This window comes from Lissotriton helveticus, chromosome 10 (assembly GCF_964261635.1).
Source record: "Lissotriton helveticus chromosome 10, aLisHel1.1, whole genome shotgun sequence".
Classification (NCBI taxonomy): domain Eukaryota; kingdom Metazoa; phylum Chordata; class Amphibia; order Caudata; family Salamandridae; genus Lissotriton; species Lissotriton helveticus.
The window spans coordinates 201362156-201384708 of NC_136071.1; the positions used below are offsets into that span (position 1 = coordinate 201362156).

Here is a 22553-nt window from a genome sequence, read left to right on the forward strand (position 1 = left end):
CAGCCTAGATCCTCCTCGATCTCTCAGCAGCATTCAACACCGTATCCCACCACACCCTTATCAAGAGGCTTCATCGTATTGAAATACAAGGAGATACCCTCAAATGGATCATCTCCTTCCTCAGAGAAAGAACCCAGCGACTCCACCTACCATCCTTCACCTCAGAACCCAAGAACATCATCCGTGGCGTCCCTCAAGGCTCGTCCATCAGCCCTACCCTCTTCATCATCTACATGGCCCCCTTGGCTAACATCATCAGAACCCATGGAATGAACATCATATCCTACGCAGATGACACTCAGCTGATCCTCTCACTATCAGAAGACGCTCCACCACGAAGGCACTTCTGCATGTGGTTCACGGGCATCACTGAATGGATGAAAAAAACTGCCTATAAAACTCAACACAGACAAAACGGAAGTGCTACTGTTTGGGAATAACACCTCTCTGTGGAACGACTACTGGTGGTCTTCTGAACTAGGACCAGCATCCACTCCGACAGACAACACACGCATCCTTGGCATCATCTTGGACAGCAAGCTCACCATGAAAAACCAGATCAAACGCAGTCCGTTCTACATGCTTCCTCACTCTTCACATACTTGTTGAATCTGAAGTACGGCAACGCACTATACTTAGGAGTCACCAATCACCTCCTGAAGAGACTTCAGACCATACCGAACTCAGTGGCCAAACTTATCTTTGACCTCCCCAAAAAAGACACCCACCCCCACCTCATGTAGCTCCACTGGCTCCACATTCAGGAGATGTCAATTCAAGATGTTGATCCACATCTACAAAGCCCTTACCAATCCCCTACCAGCATACATGAACCACTGCCTGAACTTCCACCCATCCTCGGACACCTGTGCTCCACTTACCTCTCCCTCGCACTCCACCCCGCATCGGTCAAAGCAACAGTGGAAGATGCTCATTCTTCCTACCTTACATCAAAATCCTGGAGCAACTTCCCCTTTCACCTCTGAACCGCTTCCTCTCTTCTGGAATTCAGGAAAGGACTCAAGACCTGGCTGTTCAACTGAGCCATCAAGCAGCATTGCTCTCAGCGCCTGGATACCCTCGCTGGTGTTTAGCCGCCCTCTTTAAATACAATTTAGATTTGATTTCAGAAGGTGGACAGGGAACCATCTGGCAATCAGAGGAGTATCTTAAATCAATTCGCATTACTGCCCCCCCTGAATTTTCTGTAGAACTGTTAGGAGGATGGAAGGAAAGCCCAGGATGCCAAGAGAAAGATAGGCCATCCACCCCCAAGTGTACACACATCAAATCTTCATGCAGAACTGGGGAAGGAAGGCACTGGTTGGGGGTGCCAAAGGATCTAGCCAAGGGAGGCCCAACAGGACTGACAACAGCTGAAACATATATTACAGCAGAGCGTGAGTGACTGAAGAGGGCAAAACTCTGATGAGCTGATATGCTAAGAAGTAGTCCAGCCCAGGACATAAAAGGACCTCAAGGACAAGAGATGGCCATCCATGATGGTCTAGAACCTCCAGGACAGAAGGTCCAGCAAGGGCCATTTTGTGCTATCCTGGGAGTTTATGCACCAATACAAAACAGAATAGCATTTCTGAGTAACGGAGACATGATCCATTGATGAGCTAAAATGGCTCAAAGCTCCTCTAGCTTGAAGAATGGTGAGCCTTGATCAGCAGCCATTGACCCTCCAATTCCAGGCTCCCCAGGTGGTCCAGCATCCCTAGCGACTGGCATCTAAGAACAACCATAGCCCAGGGAGCAAACACCAATGTACAATTTAACTTGATCCAGCCAGCAGGCTGTGCCATGTGCCATATCTGGGGTCACAGGGAGCAACATCTGATATTCCAGACTCTTTAGAACCCAGAGATAAAAGATGACCCAAAAAACAAGTGACACTGTAGTCATTATGAAACACTGAAACCTCCACTATTTGTGTGTTAATGTAAAGAGCAGGATCTCTCTCTGGAGGTGATATAGTCTACATTGCGTCCTATTGCAGAGTCTGAAGGAAGCAGCACTTGTCAGCCAACTCAGCCAACCCCCTCCTCCAGAAATTTGTCAGGCCAAGATATGAACAAGTCAGGTCAGATACTCGTGTGGACACATTATGGAATGAAAGACCTGGGACAGGAAGGAGGTGCACAATATCCTTCTCATCGCTGTTGTCTATATCAGGTAATTCAGCTCAGGCCCAATCATCTTGGGGCCAAAAAAGAACAGGTGATTGATATAAAATAATGACAACCATCCGTCATGCACATCTTCATCTAATTGTGGCATCTGGGCGCCAACAAACCAACGGAAGCCACACTGAAAGACCAGAACATATTAAAGGGAGTTTAAAGCATGAATCTCACCAGCAGCTCCATAAGGCCCATCAAAGACTTATGACCCTCCACTCGCTGGAGGCACTCATAAACAAGCTGAAAACATTAAGCAGTATCTCAGCAGCGTAAGTCCCTGTATGGAAAGGTTGGAAACCGCAAACAAATGCTTCAGAGCCCCTTCCACTTTCTTTTTCAGAGGATCAGGCAAAGAAACGTTCTCTGAAGCCAGGGCAAACAAATGATATATTCTGAAAAGAATGGAGTTGACCGTAGGAAACTGCGGATACACTTTGAAGTCCTCCATCTTGAAGCAGCAGGACATAAATTAGGTGAACACAGAAATCCGGATTTGCTAGGGTCCTTCCATTCCCTCAACAAAATACCCCTGATGACCCAATAGATGGGCCACAGAAAACAAATACTGGGAATAGAAGTATCTTGAACATACTTTATGCATACTAGCATGTCATAACAATGCACCACTACCTCAGCAAGCTGAGTGCTCATACATATTTGCTCTTCATCACTTGCCCTTGGTCATTTTCATGGTCAGTATACACCACCAAGCACTTCAGTGGTTGTTGGCTGCATGATTTGAGCTGCACGCTGTAGCTTCAATCATTTCCCACAAGTCTGTCTGGAAACAGGAGATCCAGCCCCTCTCATCCTTCGAAATCAGGGCGCAATGGCAGGGATATAATGGCACTTCCCAATACACTTAGAACCAGCCATGCCTCTCGTGCAGTTCCGATATGGCAGGGATTTTGTTTAAACTTGCTGCCTAGCAACCCAACATTGCAATCTCACAGAGAGCAGCTATGTTGGAGCAAGTCAGCATGGTGCATGCATATAACTTCCTGAGGTGGTCAGAATGGAATGCTCAAGCATAGGGCCTGATTACGATGCTGGTCAGCCGCCCGTCCGACCGATGCGGTCCGATTCCGCCTGCCTTATTACAATGCAACTGCTGCTACCACGGAGGCCACATCGTTGGTGGTGCCCCGCTCCCCGGACATGTCGCTGCAAGTGGGTACAAATGCACAGGAAACATGTGCAGTTGTACACAAATGCATGACCTGTGTGTGTACATGCAGAGTGCACCATGTACCCAATTGCTGGAGTGTGGCGATATGTGCACAGTCCAGTCAATGGGGACACATGTCACATGAGGACTTACCTGGATTCCGCTGCCCTCAGGACCATCCACATTGCGGTGCAGCTGCTGAGGTGAAAGGGGACCCGGAGGAAGGGATCCTCACTGGAGTTCACCAGGGAGTAGGGAAATTGGCTGAGTTTTCACCACTTTTGCTTCCTTTCTGATGACTTGAGACAGATGGTCGGACTGCCACGGTCAGTTCATCAGATATCCACATTGTAATTCAAACGGCGGTCGTATCCCCTGTACTGCCCTACAGCTGCTGTACCTCTTCAACCACCAACTCGGCGGTCAGAGAAAGACTTTTGGAGTAGGTGGTATGTTAGCTGTCGGTCAGAGTACTAGCTGGATGCATCATAATCTGGCAGTCGAAGCGACCGCTTCCAACGAGACCTTTGGCGGTCCAGCCATATTCGACAGGGCAGGGGAATGCGGTCCGATCGGTATCGTAATGAAGCCCAAAGAGAAGGAAAACCCCTAAACTGCACAACAGCCCACCAACAAGCGTCTCGGTAGCAGCATCCACTATTGCATCCAGGCATGGAAGTCGATCGCACGACAGAGCATCAAATATCAGCTGGATGTGTACGACCAGGAAGTAAGAACAGTATGTAATGACATGCAACCTGACAAAAGGAAAGAACAAATCGTATTGACATGACTTACAAAGGTTTACATTATCTGAAGGGAGATTAAATAAACAGGTGGCGCCTGGGGGGATGCTGCTAAGTGAAGTGGTGCTCCTTCATGGAAAGGGAGGAAATACTCAAGATGTGGGTGCAGGTTTGGAAACAGCCTTCTACTTGGCTATATAACTGCAGTTGTGTCTGTCTCTGAGTGAGGATAATCACACTTATGTAGGACTGGGACTGGGACTGGGAAGGAATAATACAAACAAGGGGAACATGCAGGTGATATAGACTCATTAGGGACACATTTGCAGTCCATACACACTGTATTTTTTGCACTAGCTGGAGCTTTTTAGGTGCCTTTCTGGCACGCACCCAATTAATGCATTACAATCATCTTTAAAAAGCACCAGTGTTGCATTTAAGAGCCACTTTCTGAGGTAGATGGTACATAATTAGTAAAGTTAAACAATGTTAACGATGTGCTCCCTACAGCGCAGCCTCCTGCACGTTCCATGGTTGCATTGGTACGGTTAAGTAATGTAATGCTGCACATAACATGATCTTAAGCTGGGCCATGTTGATCATGATTGGGAATGCTCATCTTGAAAGACCTTTTAATTTTCTTCTTGTTATGTCTCTAGTAATTCTGGACTGATCATGGAAAGCCCCAAAAATGCAAGTTTCAGAAGCTATTCACAGTTCACATGGAAAAGTTTAGATAAAATGCTTTCCGCCAAGTTGCCTATATTAAGTTGTCTTTTTTGTTTCCATAGGTGCTCTGTGCTCCAGGAGCTCTGATGCTCAGCTCTATATATTGTGTATCATTGGTCTGCTTAAATTCGCATAAGGACTGTTGGAAATCTGGCCCTATGGACTATCATCACCAGCAAGATGTGCTGAACCTTTACTGTGTTGACTGACAGCAAACATTTGTATTCTGTCAAAGGCTTCTTGAATGCCTTAGTGAATGTGTGATTTTTCCATCAGTTGAAGGTTTACCGTTGCCTTCTTGGAAACCCCAGAGTGTTCAAATGTTCAGTAAGTTGTATCTTTGTCTTAAGTAAGATGTTTCTTTACCCCACCAGGACCACTTGAACATTTGTTTTGTGCCCAGAACACGGATATTCCCAAGGTACTCTCTTGAACCATCAAAGATCATTGACTGTTGTTGTTTTAAGAAAGGATCACCTATGTGATTTCAATCAATCCTGTTCCTCAATACGGAAAATAAAAATCCTGGTGGCGACAAAGCATCATATTTGATTGCCTTCACTACAAAAAGCAGCATGTGTGCAACAAAAGAATGAATGGAAAGGAATGCATGAACTTAAACCATCATTTAGCATCTTGCTGTTTGAAAGAGCCTCTAAAGGACTGAAGTGGCTAATTTGCTTATTTGCACACAGTAGTGTAGTCACTTCCATCTTAAATAGCCATTTTTTGCTAGGAGGATGATAACGGTGTCTAGCAGCAGCGTTGTCAATAAGAGGTCATGTCCATGCTTGGTTTGCCCCCTCGCAACGTTCGCCTGTAAGAATCCACCAACGACTGTGTTCTTTTTCACTGTGGTCAGATGCAAACTCTGGGTACTCAGCATTGATCACAAAGTCAGAAACTATGACTTAGGACATTTACTGGTAACCCTTTCAAGATAAGTGCTGTACATCTGTACAGTAGACAATACATTGGAGTAATTTTGGACTGGGGTGAGGTATGTATCTGAGAAAAGGAGCAGACTTTACAATACCTATCATGGTAATGCTATCCCCAACAATACATAATAGTAATACAATACTTTCTGGTGGCTTCCAATACACGCTAGAGTTGAGTTTTTATGGCTATTATAGGAGGTCTACTCACATGGATAATAACCCCGGAGTATATTTCCCTAGGATGCTGAGACTGGTTAAGTCATGACATTCACAGTCTTCTTAGTTAATTGATTTTCTTTCATCGCTATCACCAGGCACCTCCTACATAGGTGAACTCATATCTCGACAACATGAATTAAACAGATTCCTGCATAGATGGAACTATATCGATCACTTGTCCACTGTTTCTTTGAGTCATAGACCTCCACTAACACAAGGCACATTTACACCAGTCAGGGATAAGGCATCCTAGGATTAAGCAGCCGCAGCCGCTGCAAGTAAGAGCGGTGGGGCAGAGGGGCCGGCTGGGGGGGATTTCGAGAGAAGACCACGAGGGAAAATTAATTATGTATTTAATTTTCCCTTGTGGCCGTCTCTCGAAATCCCCCCCAGCCGGCCCCACCGTGCCTACCTGTAGCGGCCGTGGCTGGGATTAAGAGCCCCGCCGAGGATGACACCACTGATATATTAGATATTATCTTATCCCCCTGCTTTAACCACCCCTTTCCTAGAGGCAATGGGATGCTCACTGTGCTGACCCTTTATGTTCTGCTATATAAAGAAGGGAAACCATGAGCCATAAAGGTCCGGCACACATGCTCCTTGCAGTAATCGAAATATAAATGAGGTGTGCGGTTCCTTGTGAAAGAAGACGAGCTTCCTCGAAGGAAGCAGAGCCGGGATAGGTCTTGTGGTGGATGCCGTACTGCATCCTTGATGATAATTGGCGTTCTCGCTGCATTTTTTTCATGTGGCTTGAACTAATACCTTAATTGGGATGACTTTACCTAATCTAAGGTGCAATATTTACCACATTATTTGTTGTGTGACTGGTTATCTTAGTCAGAGTATTTACACTGAAACGAAACACTGTGTAGTTTAGAGTAGTTTCTAAGTCCTTAATTGGGATGACTTTACCTAATCTAAGGTACAATATTTACCACATTATTTGTTGTGTGACTGGTTATCTTAGTCAGAGTATTTACACTGAAACCAGACACTGTGTAGTTTAGAGTAGTTTCGAGGTCCTGAAGAATCACCACTTGATCATTTTGATATAACTCTGTAAGAAACATGTTAACTAATTAATTCACCAGGCTATCTAGGACCATTGCATCCTAAGGTAGTGCATACGTTTTTAATTAGGCTAGTGATCTCATTCATTAAATTGACTGATCCTGAGTATCACCTCACCTATTGCAACTCACCTGTGTCACCATTCTACACTACACTTTTTTAGCCCACGCACTCTCACTTCACCATACAACTAATTAAAAGATCTCCGGAAAAGAACCCCCCTGTGGGTACCCATTGGGCATTGCAGCTCCGGCCAGACGAGGAGCTAGCCCAATGATGAAGCATGTCACCTATTCGGGTGTGTGAGAGCCCATGCTCCTGTTGGAGCATATTCCTTTCCTTGGAACCATCTGTCTTCTATCATGGGGAACTGCACACCTTATTTATATCTTCCTTTATGTTCTGCACCATGCTCTTAGGCTCCATGCTCATCTTCCTTTAAGGGGCCACTTCAAAGTTGAAGGGAGTTGGATCCCGATGGAAAATGAACAATGAAAGTTGAGTAGCGGTTGATGTCCAACCAGTTAGTGACTGGTCATGTAGATTAGTTTCCTCGTCTTTATGAATCGCAGTGTCAATCCAAGCTGGGCAAAGTATTTATGTTATGAACTCTGTGACTGCACAAAGCTAGTTTTCGTGACATACCATATCCTATTGTTACACTAAAGTGATTCATCACCCAAGCTTAGAAAATATTTTTACAAAAGGTGGGGTACTTCAAGCTGTAGATTATAAGCATTGAGATTTAGACAATTATATTCACAAATACAATGTTTCTGTGCTCTGATTTTTAAATCTGGTACCATCCTATCATATGTGGGAGAACTACCTCTAGTGTTGCTATTGTGTTCTTATAGCCAATAAACATCTAGACATGGACATTTGGTGCTATTTCATCCTATAGCACGCTTACGCTCACCAATGTGTATTTTCAAGCTATGGGTAATCTATTCAAGCATATTTTGGTGCAAGGGCAGACAGATTAAATGTTCACTGTCATGTATAACAAGGTACTTCAACTGTGCCCCTTTTCAACAGATGTACACTCTCAGCTCCTTAATAACAATATTACAGTTTGTCTGTGAAAAGCATTGATATTTTCCCTTTTATTTGACTTTAATTTGTGTACTTTCGGATATCAGGATGTTTACCTGCCTACTAATATTCCTTAAATTATTACCATGTTTGAAAATACTGGTGCTTATGGTTATAAATTCTCACCATAATTTCCATACCTGAATATTTTCCAGGTTCTGAGCAAATGCTTTTATTGCTTGGCTTTGTATTGTATACTAAGAGCTATTCTTTCTAATTTCCACAGATCAGATGTGTTTACTTTCTTTCCCAGAACATTAAACAAAGACCGAGGGGTAGGGGAGGGATAGAGATGGTGTGTGCAATTGATATTAACTTCTAAAGGCGCAGCTTAATAAACAGACATGTATAATCCTGAGGATGTATCTCAAACAATACATGAAATTGGAATACACTACAGGTGTTTATTTATTCTTCTTAAGTTAAAAAGGTACAGGCATTACCTTGTGGAGAGAGAGCTAATAAAAATAGTGGACACTTGAGTTCTCGCAAAGGATCACATGAAGTAGTTAATCAAGACTGTAAAGAACAATATTAGAGGTGAGCCCTAATATTTTTATTATTTGATCCCAGACTTTTATTTCGGACATATCCTTTTACTGCCAAACATTGTAAGCCACTGCGTTGTGTTACATTTCTTTACAAAGTCATGCCAATCAGGCCTTACGTAGCTTTGTCAATCTCAAGTAAGTCTTGGCGTTGCTCTGCGTCGCCTTGCGTGAACCAAGGGCAATACAAAGGGTTAGTCAATCTGGCCCCTAATGTTCTACTTTTCTACTGTGTGCCTTTACTTTTTAAATATTCTCCCTTTTGAAGTCAAATCTTTACTTAACAAAACAAAAAGCACAGTTTGGCTGCATTTGCTCCAAAGGTTTCCAGTGGGGAGAACTCCCCTCCATCCAAGAACCCATAGTGTCAAGCTCACTCGCTACACTCCGCCGCGTGACGCAATGGTAGCTGGGATTCTCAGCCAGAGGCGCTGCAAGGGGGTTTGCAGGGGTGGTCTGAGTTTTGGGGGCGGTGGCCTACCCCACCCCCACCCCGCTCTTACATACGGCTGTCCAGGAATCGGCACCCCCCCCCCCCCTTACGGGCGACAAAGGCAGGGACCGCCACGGGTGGCACAAGGTCAAACTACGCCACTGTTCTCAACCCAAATGATCCATAGAGCAGGAGCCACAACAGCTATTGAGAAGGGAGTATGAGGTGCAGCACTGAGGACGTCACAATCACTGCCGCAGGTACAGCCTGGTGCTGTGCAGCATTGGCATCCGGCTACACTGATTGCAGTCAAACCCGTGCAGCGGTCTGCACAAAGACATCAGGGTTGTAGCTGAGGTTAAATCCTAGCAAGGGCTGTGTGTGTGTTAAAGGAGGGGTGGGAGATTGATGAATGTTACTCTGACTAATGCTTAAACAAACCTTAGATCTTTCATGACCAACCACGTGTGTACACAGGGAACACAGGTCTTTGCACTTTACTTAGAGCATGCTGTGTGCATGTGACTCCAGACATTTGTGAGATAGGCACAGGTCTAAAAACATTTTGTTAAGATTAAAACCATGTGAATTGTTTGATTCAACAGTGACAAACACCAGTGTTTCAGAAAAGAGAAAATGAGCAACATAAAAGAAACATCTCACCACAGCACATCTCATTGGGCCAGAGTCAAAAAAGCTATTTATGCGTATAAGTGTAGATTACACATGTTAATAGTTTTGTTATGAGTGCAAAACTATTTATGACATACACAAAAGTCGTTTTACACTTATTAAAAAAAATTAGTTACCTAAAGATGTAAGATTAATTCGCTCACGAGACACAGAAGTTGCAGCTACATGGTGGAAATAACTTGAATGTTTGTCCATATCAAAGAATGGACTTGTTTGTGGCCAGTCAGAAACTGTTTCCCAGCCCTCACCTACCCTGGGAGCAGTATGAGATTTACATCTGCGATGAGCAAAAGAAAATCCCTTTCAAGAGTGGAATTGTGAACGACTACAGCCTCTATTGAAGGAAGCATGATATTTGTACTGCGTCTACCATAATGCATTGGGGCGTACTGTGCTGGCAGGAGAGGCTGTATGTTCCCAACCCCTTTCTGTTTAAAAGACTCCCTTGATCCAAAGAGCTGATGAGCTCCTGGGGATGCACCTTTGTTCCAGTGAGTGATATTTCGACCTGAAAGCCCTTTGGCAGCATTCTTGCTACACTTGATAACTTAGCTGATCTCTACTGATAAAGGGCTAAACCCAGAAACATGTGTCTAGAGTATAAAACTTTCAAAATAAAATAAATAAAATAAATAAGCAACACGTCTGCACTAACTTTGATGAAAGACTACAGGCACTATTGAAGTTAGCGTGATATTTTTACTGCACCTACCATAATGCATTGGGAAGTACTATGCTGGGATGAGAGGCAGTGTGCTCCCATCCCCTTTCTCTTCCAGAGTGTAAATGTCCAAGGGCCTAGGAATTGCTGGGGGTAACGGTGAAAGGGTTTCTCAATGGAAAAAAGTATTTATTTCACTGGTGGAGAAATAAGAAAAAAGAAAGTTGGCAAGTACATGGGGATTTTTACATCAGCAACTATTATGAGTAAATTTGCTCACACAAAAATTAACTCACTAAGGAATTTCAGGAATACTGGTAAAATTGTAACAGTCGCAGCTTTCCGGGTCATTTGGATCCTAAGTTTGTATGGTCAGTGGTTTACTTTTGAGTGAGAAGCGTGGTATGGTATCCTATATGTTAAAAACAAAAGAAAGAAAATTCCACTTACCTGGCCGCTGCCTCTCCTCCGTTATTCTTAAGTGGACAGCGCAGGAACAGGAAGCACACAGGTTTCCAGACTCCTCTAGCCAATCATTTTTTAACCTTATTTATTGGATTTTAGACATCATCAATAAACATGAACATTCCCCATTTCATATATAGTGCCGATTGCATATAGTGTTTTTAGCCTTTATTCGTTGGTGTATTTTTCTCAGCATCCCCCTTTTAACAAAACCATTCCCCCTACCCCCTTGAGTGACCTTATGTAAACATGTGAGTGCTTCTATGTGTTGTTGGATTCTTGTGTGTCGACCTCCCAAATTCCATGCGTTTTGGTGTTGTGTCGTCAGAATTCTCTAGGCTGAGTGTCCCTCCTGTCCATTCTCCCGTTCTGGCTCTACCCACCACAGGGTGCTTGCCCCACTGTTGTTGTGCTGTGCGTTCCCCGCCAACTCGCACACTAGACTTTCCCAAGCCCTAGCCCTCTCTATTTTGCCTACTCGTCGGCTGGCCTCCCTGAGCAACAGTCTACCTTCTGCTCCTGCCCACTTCTCAAGCTCCCCTAGCCAATCATGGCGCTGCTAATAGCAGAGTCTTAATTGGCCTGAACGCCATGGTTTGGCGCTCAGATGTGGTCTATGAGCCTGTGCACGTTTTCCACTCAGGCTGTGGTGGAGAACATGCAAAGTGCGCATTACTGTTTGGCTGGCCCAAGACGGCCAGCCAAACCATCATACACACTTAAATGCACATACCACTCCTCTCCCTGCTGGCTGACAGCCCACACCCCTTAAACAAAACTGGGCCAATACGGGAAAAATAAAATGATAATACCATTGTGTTGTCATTTTATCTTTCCTGTGGGGAGATACTCCTCTGCCTTAGCTGGCTGGCTGGCTTTGAGTCTTCGTCCTGCCGTGGAGCCTGGACCAAGCACTGCTTCCGGTGACCAGTCTCCATTCACTGCAGGTTCCTGAAGGTACTCTTTTTTTTGGTTTTTATTTTTGAGCCCTCCCCTTCACCCCGACCCTCCCCCACTATCCATTATTTAGAAAAACCCACCCACCCCCTGTCCCCTCCTGCTCTACTTCACCCACCCTCCCACTTTCCTTTGTTTCTAAGCTCCCTATCCCCTCCCGCGTTCCTGTTTCTAACCCACCCCCATTTCTCCCACTTCCTTCTCTCTCTCATATGTGTTCCCCAACCTCCTTCCTCATGCCCAACCCCTATACTATTTCTGTTACATGTTGCACTGCAGCGCGGTTCTGTGCAACATAGTGTAAAGTTAACAAAAAGCGATATGACAGGGTCAGTGCTGGCCACGTCATAGTGCTTTTATTTTATGTTCTTCACTCTTGTGCTGCTGTGCAACATGTAAAGGAACATTGACAAGCCAATAGATTTTGTATAGTGAAACCTATTGGCTTTGCCAATGCTTGTCTCCTCCAGTATTTGTTAGCCATTGAAATGCTCATAAACAATTTTTACTTTAGAGCTATTCTTGTTTAAATACAGAGTAGTTTTTCAGATCTCTCTGGTAACAAAAAAACAAAGCACAGAACAACTGATACAATGTTGTTCATTCAATGAAAGATCTCCAATACTCTGTTTTGAGAATGTTGTGGTCGCCATTTAACTCCAGGTAAACACACCACACCTTGGAACAAGTACAGCCACAGTCAATATAGATGGGTTTGTGTGTCCTCTAGTGAAATGCAGTGGCCTTCACTTTGGTGGCCTCTACTTACATGGAAGTAGTAGAGGGAAGGGTCAAATCAAATAAACTTTATTCGGTTTCGCAAGAGAAAACCATGAAAGATAAAACATACAAAGACATAAAACACAATTGCGTTAACAATACGAGTTAAAATAACAATCCAGTTGCAAAAACCCACAATTTAATATATAAAGCCCAAGTATATAAGAAACACAGGCTAGGATAACAGGTCGCATTCAATACATATAAAACATAATATGCAATTATAAAGTGCAATGTGCCATGTGGGACATTTCTCCCTTTACATGTTTGACCTTGTAATGGGGACAAAAACTTCACAATTTGTCAAGAACTAGTTATCCAAGGAATAACTAAGCATCCAAAGAGGGAAGGGTCATTTTGCACATGATCTGGAAATTCTAGGAAAGCTGGGCATAATATGCTATGGGGTAGTGCTTAATAGCTGGGTGCTGAGCATGGCATGTGACATCTCACCTACTGGTACATTGGGAAGGCACATGACACATCATATCACCAGGCAGAACTTCATTTTAAAGTATTCGACAAAGCACACACATCACTTGAAATTCTGTGGGCCCTTCACAGTATTTACAGGTGTGGCACTTGACAGGGCTCTTTATATCAATATGCATTACTGACTGTGAAATACTAAATAAAGCATATAGGACATGGTGAGGCAAGCGCCTGGATATCAGTTGGTATTGGTGCTATATAAATGTTGAACAATGCAGTATTTGATATAAAAGAAAACAGAGGTAGGTAACTAAAAAGATTCCTTAAATGTGACTTCCAGTAATTAAATGTCTTGCCTAACACATTTTGCTTACCTTTGATTAAAAAAAAACCTCCAAAGGAGGTTTAATGGAAAAGGCTTGCACGATTGGAAATTATCAGCTGGCACAAAGGAGACAAGTGTAAACATGGTGACCTCATAGGAAGCGGAAGAGAATCACTGCAGACAGGAAGAGGAGGGAGCAACTTATGTGGGGAGGATGCTGAAAGCATTAGCGGGAAATTGAAATGAAGAAAAGAAGGACATTGTGTGTCTCAGAGGACAGAAGACTCCCGCAAAGCAGAGTGTCGACACAAATTTTCCCAAAGAAATGGAAGGCAGAAATAAGGCATCAAAAGTGGGAGGAGGAATAAAAGGTGTGCATGGGTCAAGGCCCTGGGAAGAAACAGAGGAGCCATGGATACTCCAGGGGCGAAGCCAGGAGCTTTCTGACCTCATCGCGGCTCAAAGAACGATCCGGGACTGCTGGTGCCAACAGCCTCCCTTGAGTTGTAAATATGACTGGGAGAGAGTGCTGCCAAGAGAAGGGAAAATGGAAACCTTGAACACAATGTTATATAACAATTGTGAGAAAAGAAAAAGTACACCTGTAAGACAATGTACTTAACTCACTTTTTCAGTGGGAGGATTGTCAATAGCCCAAACCAGAGATCAAGCACTGCTGGTTTTTGGGCCCATCCTAACAAGAAAACCTATGACAAAAAGAAAAGAGAACATTAATTTACCACCAGGAAAGGAGTAAAAGGGAACAAGGAATGAGCAACAAACAGGCAATGAAAGAAGTAATCTACGAAGCTCACGAAATAAAAGATTATTATGTAATTTAACACGTGAAAGAGGATTAAAACAAGCACTGGCGTTGCCAATAGGTCTCGTAATAGGAAAGTTGGAGCTATTGGTTTTGTAAATGACAAAGCCCTTTATGTTGTTAAAATGAAAACAAAAATAAAAGGCATTGTTATTTGCAATTGTAATAGCTCCAACTTTCCTACTGCGAGACCTATTGGCAACGCGAGTGCTTGTCTGCATGTTCACTTTTTTTATCTTTTCTAAAGGTTTTTATTATGCATACAACAAAATACAATACAATTCTCCAACCAGCAATGACATTTCATCTTCCCTAATATGATTAATCAACCACTGAATTTTTTAACTCGAAGCTATCCTGTAATTTCTAACCTATCCATTACAAAAAATGATTAATTTCAATAACAAATCATCGTAAATGAAATGCATGACGTAGAAACTTGTTGAGTGCGCAAGACCTTCAACAGCAAGAGTCTTCGACTAAGGTATGATTTGGATTATATCTGAAGAGTACAAACCAAAAGCTCATTAATCTTGAGCTAGCCTCTAAATCTTGGTTGCTATAGATGCCTGCTACTCGTTAAAAAGCAATTCAATGCCTTCTGAGCGTTACCAAGTGCTAAATAAAACAATGGAAAACTGAACTAAATTTCAGACATCTCAGACAATATTGTTTACATGATTTGGCCTATACTCCTGAACATTTCTGTTTTGTTCTCATTCCTGGATTCATGTGTTTTTCACAACGAAGAAGACTTTTTGTCTTTGTGCAAACGCTACTGAAGAGCAACTGATTAATGCAGTGCTCACATCAACTGTCTTCCACACAAAAGCTCTGCTTATAGCTTGCCAAGTTGGCAAACAAAGGAAACATTTTTATTGTTACCCAACTCAATGATACTCATTTTACTGACTTTGGAAAGACTGAGGACAGCCACCTGGATTTTATCCTGTGACCTGTAGGTAGAATGCAGATTCTTGAAGTATATGGATTAATCTACTTGGGTACCTGATTGGGAACAAGAAAGAGTGAGTGAAAATCTACTGTGAATTCATATGTTTGTCTTACAGGTTACATGCAGCTGTTTTTAACAGGCACATAGGGATCTCTGAAACAAATACATTAGCCCACAGGTCTAACTTACACAGAACTGTGGCCTGCAGGTTACACGCAATTTTCTATAACAGGCAAGTTAACCCACTGAGCTATTTCAGCATCGTGCAAACCTATGCCCTGAAATTACAGATATTTGTGGCAACTATATTACCCATGTGATACTATATGCAGACACGCGTTTATTTTGAGTAGATTAAAATGTGTTCTTAAATCCATAAAATGTGTCCCTAAATCCAGCTCCGACCGTCTTCTCTACATAGCAATTCACGTCTATCGTTCCATATTTGTGGGTCACATGAGCACGGAATTCTTTTTCAATTGCATGCACTATAAATCCCTGTTGAGTTGTTCCTCCTGGGTTCAAAGGAAACAACATAAAGCTGTAGGCATGTCTACTCGGCCCTCCGAGTCGTTGCCTGCAGTATTCCTGCGGTCAGTATGCAGCAGATAAAAGCAAGGTACTGGGAAAGCGATCGCGCATTGTAAAGCTTCAAGCAGGCGCTTCCGCACGAGCCACCTGGGGCCGGGAGATGAGGGGCGTTTTGCAAGCAGTTAATTTGACACTGTAGCTCGAAAGCTCTGGGGGAGGTTATCGGCGGCGTTTAATGTAATTATGACTGCCCGCAGTGATACAGAGCGAGTTGCCCAGGATCACACAACTGAGGCAGTTCCTCAGAAGACTGCCTCTGCAGCAAACCCCCTGACCGACACAGCGTAGATCTTGTTGCAGTGACAAACAGAGCTCTACAGACACGTCCCTGTATATCTGGCGCAGCGCAGTGCTGTGAATTAGATTACACAAAACGGAGGGGTGTACGTGTGATTGGGACAGTAAAAAATACAATAGCTTTTAAATGACATATTTACATGAAACATAAAATGAGTATCACTGCGGCGGGTAACAGTAAACCTCTGTTATTCAGCGCCAAGAAGCTCCAGAGGTGAACGTGCACTTAGCAAACATGCATATTACATTCACGTTTACATGCACGAGCAAATGAGGCGATCTTCAAAAATGTAAAGATTTTTGTTGAAACTCGGTAGGCAGGAGTAAAGCCCGCATCATCTCCCAGTCCCGCCACGTTCCTGCCCCTCAAGCAAACCTCTTGCTATAGCAGTAGCGCCACTCCAAGAGACCTAAGAGCAATGCAGGCAGAATGAGAGAAGACTGCCACATATCGGAAATGTAAGATTATAAAGGGACCGCGGAGCCGAATGGGAGATTTCACATGGCGTGCAAGCCATCTATTTCACTAGACAGCAGTGTAAGCGCCTCTCTGTCATCTGCAAACACCCCGCCCCCCAACAATCCCCTTTACAATCAAAGAAACCTAACAGTCTTTGTGAAGTCTGAGAGTGAGTCAAAGAAACCTAACAGTCTCTGTGAAGTCTGAGAGTGAGTCAGGGACGCATCACAGCATCACGGGCCGTGAGAGACGGAACGCAGGGGTAAGATCTGCACGGAGCAGAGGCAGGGGAGAGGGGTGACAGGGCAGCATGTGACGGATGAGGGGCCCGCTAGCAGGGTAAGGCAGATGGAAAAGGAAGGAGAGAGGGGTGGAATTAAAAGGAAAAGAAAAAATGAGAAAGAAAGAAGCAGAGATGAATAACAATTGAGAACTAAAATAGAAAGAAACAAAAGGAAGGAAAAAAAATAAAGAAGGAATGTGAAGAAAGGAACAAAGAAGGAAGAAAATCGGTGATGTGGGGGAGGAGAGGAAAGAAAATATAACGAAAGAAAAATAAAGAAGGAATGTGAAGAAAGGAACAAAGAAGGAAGAAAATCGGTGATGTGGGAGAGGAGAGGAAAGAAAAAATAACGAAAGGATAAAAGTGATAAGACGGAGGGAAGGCAGAGAAGGGGAGGGGGAGGAGAAATGCGACACGGTGTGAAGCAGCAGGGGCCTTTGAAGTGAAGCTAAGCTTCACTTCAAAGGTGTAGGAGGAGTGCTGATACGGCCTGGGGGAAGCTGGCTGGGGAGGTAAGAATAATTAGGGCAGGAGAAGCCCTGGCCGTGAATGCGCGTGCTTGTTTGGTCACGTGGTTCACGTGAACTTCAAGAAAACCGCAGTGCAAGAAGCCCTTGGTTTGACGAGGATTTCGAGCACTTGAATTCTCGATCCTTCAATGCGCTTGCGCGCATTGTAGGTCACGAGACCTAAAAACAACATGAAATTTACAGGTTGCTGCGTCAAACGGATAGTTTTGAATGTTTCCTTTTTCTGTAGCAAATGCAATAACAATTATTGAAACTAAAGAAAACATGGAATCAAAAAAAGAGATAGGGAAAAAAGCAATGTCCATATATTTATAAGTCAACAGACTATGGGAAATAGTGATCATTTTTTTAATTGTAAAGAGTTAATAAAGGCTGAATTCCTTAAAGGAAAGGAATTATTTAAAACATTTAAAAAAATAAGAAAAAGACAGGTTTATTCTGATTCCGGTGTCCAGATCATCCACATATGTAAAGTATTTTGGAGTACCAAAACAGTTAAAAAGTCAAAAACACCGCACAATGAAAATCTCACTTCAATTTATAACAATAGAGAATATTTGAATGAATAAAATGACACCAAATCACAACAATCCAACAAGAGGAACCAGAGATATGAATTTTAAAAGTTTTAAATATAAATAGCATCAAAAAGCACAAAGATTCAGCCTTGTGGCAACTGGTCATTGCGATGGTCTTTATCTGGCTGCTTTCTGTGGGCATAGGCAATTGTGCAACAGCCACAAAATCTGGGGCAGGTCCTGTACATGGCGCCCTGAAGATGGATAATCTATTCTTGTCCGCCACCATGTAGGTTGGACCGCTGTGATGGCCATCAATGTGCAAACTCCCCACACACAGAACGTGTATAGAATTCCAAGTGGTATTTGACACAAACCTATTATCGGTTGAGTAATGTGATGGAAGATATCCACTTTAAATGCACAATTGTTTTCTGTCTGTATTGGTTAATGCTTCTTCAAGAAGCCCAAGAGATCCCTGTAGTTATTATGCATTGCTGCCAAGCTTCCCTGGTCCATCATTGAAAAGTTAGGCTAGTTCTAGTTTTTTCTTAGAATCCTGGGACTTGTAGTCCTTATACTGGGTTAAGCTAGACTACAAGTCTCAGAATTTTAAATAAAAAAAAACTAGCCTAACATGCCATGCATGGGAAATTTGGCAGCTAAATTACTATGCAGTGTGGTAGGTGGCAAACTACTTAACAAATACACCATTTGATACTAACTCATTAAACTACATGTTCGCAGAAGACCCAAATCCCCCAAAAAGTCCTTCAAAATTGCCTTTGAAGCTTATCTTGCTTGGAAACACGTGCAAGGCATTAAGGCTTGCAACTTACATAATGCATCATCATATCACAGGAAGGTGGGCAGAGGTAGGCTTTTCTGTTCTGAAGCACCGCTAGAGGGCGTGCCCTGAAAACATTCTAGTCTTATGGCCTACCAATAGGGTTCAAACCAACTTCAAAAGCGACAACGTTTGTCGGTAGATTTAAATGAAAAAACACAAATAAATACAATTGTTTTCACTGGAACGGGGACTCTCTCACGCAAGAATTCACGGAACGCTTTTCTGCATAGAGAGGGCAGTTTGAATGAGCTGCGGTTTATGGCTATGCCTGTGGTTTATCAGCACATTTTAACGTGAAAATAGTTGGCTGGCCACGTTGTGTATTTTATGGGTGCGGCTGCTTCCGCAACATGAGTTCCGTCACAAACTTCGTTTCACTCTAATCAAACTTGCTCTGTGTTGACGTGTTCTGTGTATCCCAGTGTAACTTTTATTGACGACAGGTTTCCTTGCAGCAACTACCCCACACTGTGGTTTTCTGCAAACACACGTCACGATTACACTGGACGTCCACAGACGGCTGCACACTGCTTTTGTTCTGACTGAATGCACAACGTTTTAAAATTGAGCGCCACATCACATTATTAATTTAATACAAATATGTAAATTGTATTGGAGAATTTGTTGCGGTAGCGCATTATACATTCGAATGGGTATAAATCACGTATATTATACTACTGGGAATATAAAGTCTAAAAAGCCTTATCGGCAGGGGTGGGGATGATTATTATCTTTACGTAAAGGTGTTTGTGGGATGTCACGGGTGTGTGATACCAAGGTGAACCTTGTCTGCACGAGTACAAGGTTCATTTCGAAGTGTAGATTGCGCGCACACGGACTGAAAGTCTCATTTCTGGTTTTGCATGCACGATAGGGCGGCCAGACGTCCCGGATTTGGCCGGACAGTCCCGGTATTCCGAGTACTGTTCCGGGTGTCCCGACGGTTTTCTTAATTTTAAATGTATGTCCCGGTTTTTGGGACAAAGGTCAACTCAACCTGTGAAAGAGAAGTGAAAGGTGTGCGCACGCTCGTTTTTTTTTATTTTTCTTTAGTGCATTTTTATAAAGCGCGGACATTACCCGAAGGTGTCAGAGCGCTGTACAATAGAGCCAGTTACGTTACAAAAGAACAGTGGAAACACAACATTACAAACTAAAAATGAAGGTTATTTTGTCTCTGTCAGGTTTTTAGTGCAGGAAGAAAGGCGCTCAAGCTAGATAAAGCATATGTGTAATGTATTGCTTGTATGTACGGTGCCTACCGGTCGGGGGAACACACCTTGAAACCCCCGTAAGTATGTGAGTCCAGAAACCCACAATTCAGAGTAAAGCAAAGCCCAGGGCACATAATCACAAAATCCAACAAAGCACGCAGGAGAGAGGAATGTACAGGAAAAAAAAATGTACAATGAGTGAACTTCCAAGAGGGGCCTGAGCATGACAGTGTTAGTTCTGAAAGTGTCTTTGAAAGAGGAGCGATTTGAGATCAGCTTTGAAGGTCCGGGTAGAGGAGGTGGCAGGGAGCAATGGGGGAAGTGAGCAGGGCCAGACTGGGAACCCTGGCAAAGTGCTTGGCCACGCCGCCCCCCCCCCCCCCCCCCCCTCCCCACTCGGGGGTGTTGGAGGTGCCGCCGAGCTCTTTGCAGGGGCCAGTTTTCGGCCGATTTTGGTACAGGGCCGGTTTTGCTGCAAAAACGGCCCTGTAACATAAACGCCCCCACCCATGTGGTGCACCGGGGGATTGCCCGGTGCCCGCTATGGCCAGTCCGGCCCTGGGAGTGAGTTTCAGATTCTCACCGTGCCTGAGAAGGATTGTGCCATCGATTTTTCCCTTTTGAAGACGGGGGGCTCCAGCAGAAGCTTTTCCGCATTGTGCGAGGGTCGCGAGCCTCCGGACAATTTCAGTTTGTTTGCCAGGTAACGAGGGGAGGACGTGTGCAAGGCTTTATGTGTGATGCATGCAGTTTTGTAGATAGATCTTGCCTCGATCCAAAGCCATCGAAGAGAGGACAGGATAGGAGTGATGTGGTCACTTCGTTTAGACTCTGTAATGAAGCGAGCTGCTGAATGGAGGATGGATTTGAGAGGGGAGAGGTGAGGTTTAGCCAGGCCCGTCGGAAGAGAATTGCAATACTCCAATCTTGAGAGAACCAGCGATTGTACCATTGCAGATTTACAAGAAGGTGCCGCAGCGTGGCAAGCCCTTTGGCTGCGCCACGCTGCGGCACTTCCAAAGCACAGGAATGCAACATATTTACAATAATATGTGAATTCCTGTGCTCTACCCCGTGCTGGCGCTCAAACAGCTGCCATGCGTCGGCGCAGGCACCCTTGCACCATGGTGCAGGGATGCCTGCGCCATGGGGAGATTGTTTTTGGGCAGGACAGAGCACCTTCCGTCACAAAAACAATCATTACAGGCATTTTCCTCTTTCAATGCGTGCTGTAGAATGCATCACGCATTGAAGAAGGAAATAAACGAGGAGAAATGAAAACATTTCTCCTCATTGCGCCTCGCTATTCCCACTCCTAGGGTGGCATAGCATACTGACGCATTTCCAGGTTTACGAATCCTCGTAAATCTGGAAATGTGTCTGGTTCCATCGGTGTTGCATGGAACGCCCCTTTCACGCAAAGAGCTGCGTGTAAAGGGGCCTTATTTACAAGGACAGGAAAAGCCATGCAGGGTGGCAGGAAAAGCCACAAAGGGTGGCTTTTCTTGTCTTTGTAAATATGGGCGTAGAAATGCACTGCCAGTGCGTCACAAAAAGTGAAGTACTGGCAGCACAAGGGGCTTGTAAATCTGCCCCTTTGTCTGTTTCCATCAGCGCAGGAGGAGACAGGCTGCAAACATGCTGCAGCAGCGGGGAGACTGAGTGCGGCAAAGGTGACGCCATAGCTACTGTTATGTAGGCATAGCAAATGTGTGGCCATATTTTATGTACGCACATGCACACACCTCGAACCCCTCCCCCTTATTTATGACAGGACAGGTCAGTCATAAATAAGGCTAAAGTCTTTAGTCCTACTTTTATGTCTGGCCCATCCTGGTTTTTGCTTCTCAAAATCTGGTCACCCTATTGGACGATATTCTTTTATAATGATGTGGGGGGTGTTACATAAAACCAAGTAGAGATGGGCCAGCCAATAAATTAACAATGAGAGCCAAACCAAGGGTCTAACACGGGTCTTAGAGCCTGTGCACAAACCGGGCCCTGCAAATGTTTGCCATGTAAATCATACAACAAACATGAGATAAAATATGATAAAGTCTCTTCAAAAATTTAAAAAATGCATTACTTTAACATGTCGAAGCTTTGACATTAATAAGTCACATTAGCTCACTGCATTGAGAAGTACTTATTATAAGGGATGGGTTTTTAAAATGAACCATCAGTGAACTATGAGGGGGCGTGGCTAAGCACGCTATGGCGGAGGTCGCAATAGGGTAGAGCTCCGTGCTAAGCTCCCCTTCCCCGGGCCGATTCTCCGCCAAATTTGATCGCTGCCGCCTGAAGTTGCAGGCGGACCTTCCTGGGGCAGTATTCGGCATTCTGGCCGACTTTGATGTCAGAGACCCGACGCGATAAACACCGGCCTTTCCTGCGGCCCTCCTGCGGGACTTGCTGCTTCCCGGCCGGCGGAGAGACTGCGAGAGGACGCGGCTCGGGCCTAGCGACCAGGCCTCAACCAGCGTCCCCCATTTAAACATGCACGGCCTCCCCGCCGGACGCCACTGAGCCGTGTGCACCCTCTGGCAGCCCAGATCCTCACTCCACCTCGTTGCT

The 22553-nt window shown here is 44.2% G+C and overlaps 1 protein-coding gene across 2 annotated transcripts in view; it reads left to right on the forward strand.

Moving 5' to 3' along the window:
- Positions 1-5372, forward strand: part of OTOA (otoancorin) — a 185815-nt gene extending 180443 nt beyond the window's left edge. For both annotated transcript variants that reach the window (XM_078665134.1, XM_078665135.1), the window contains one exon: positions 4895-5372. In XM_078665134.1, coding sequence (XP_078521260.1) covers positions 4895-4968 — 74 coding nt within the window. In that variant the 3' untranslated portion in view covers positions 4969-5372. The remainder of the gene's footprint in view (positions 1-4894) is intronic.
- The last annotated feature ends 17181 nt before the right edge of the window (positions 5373-22553 follow it).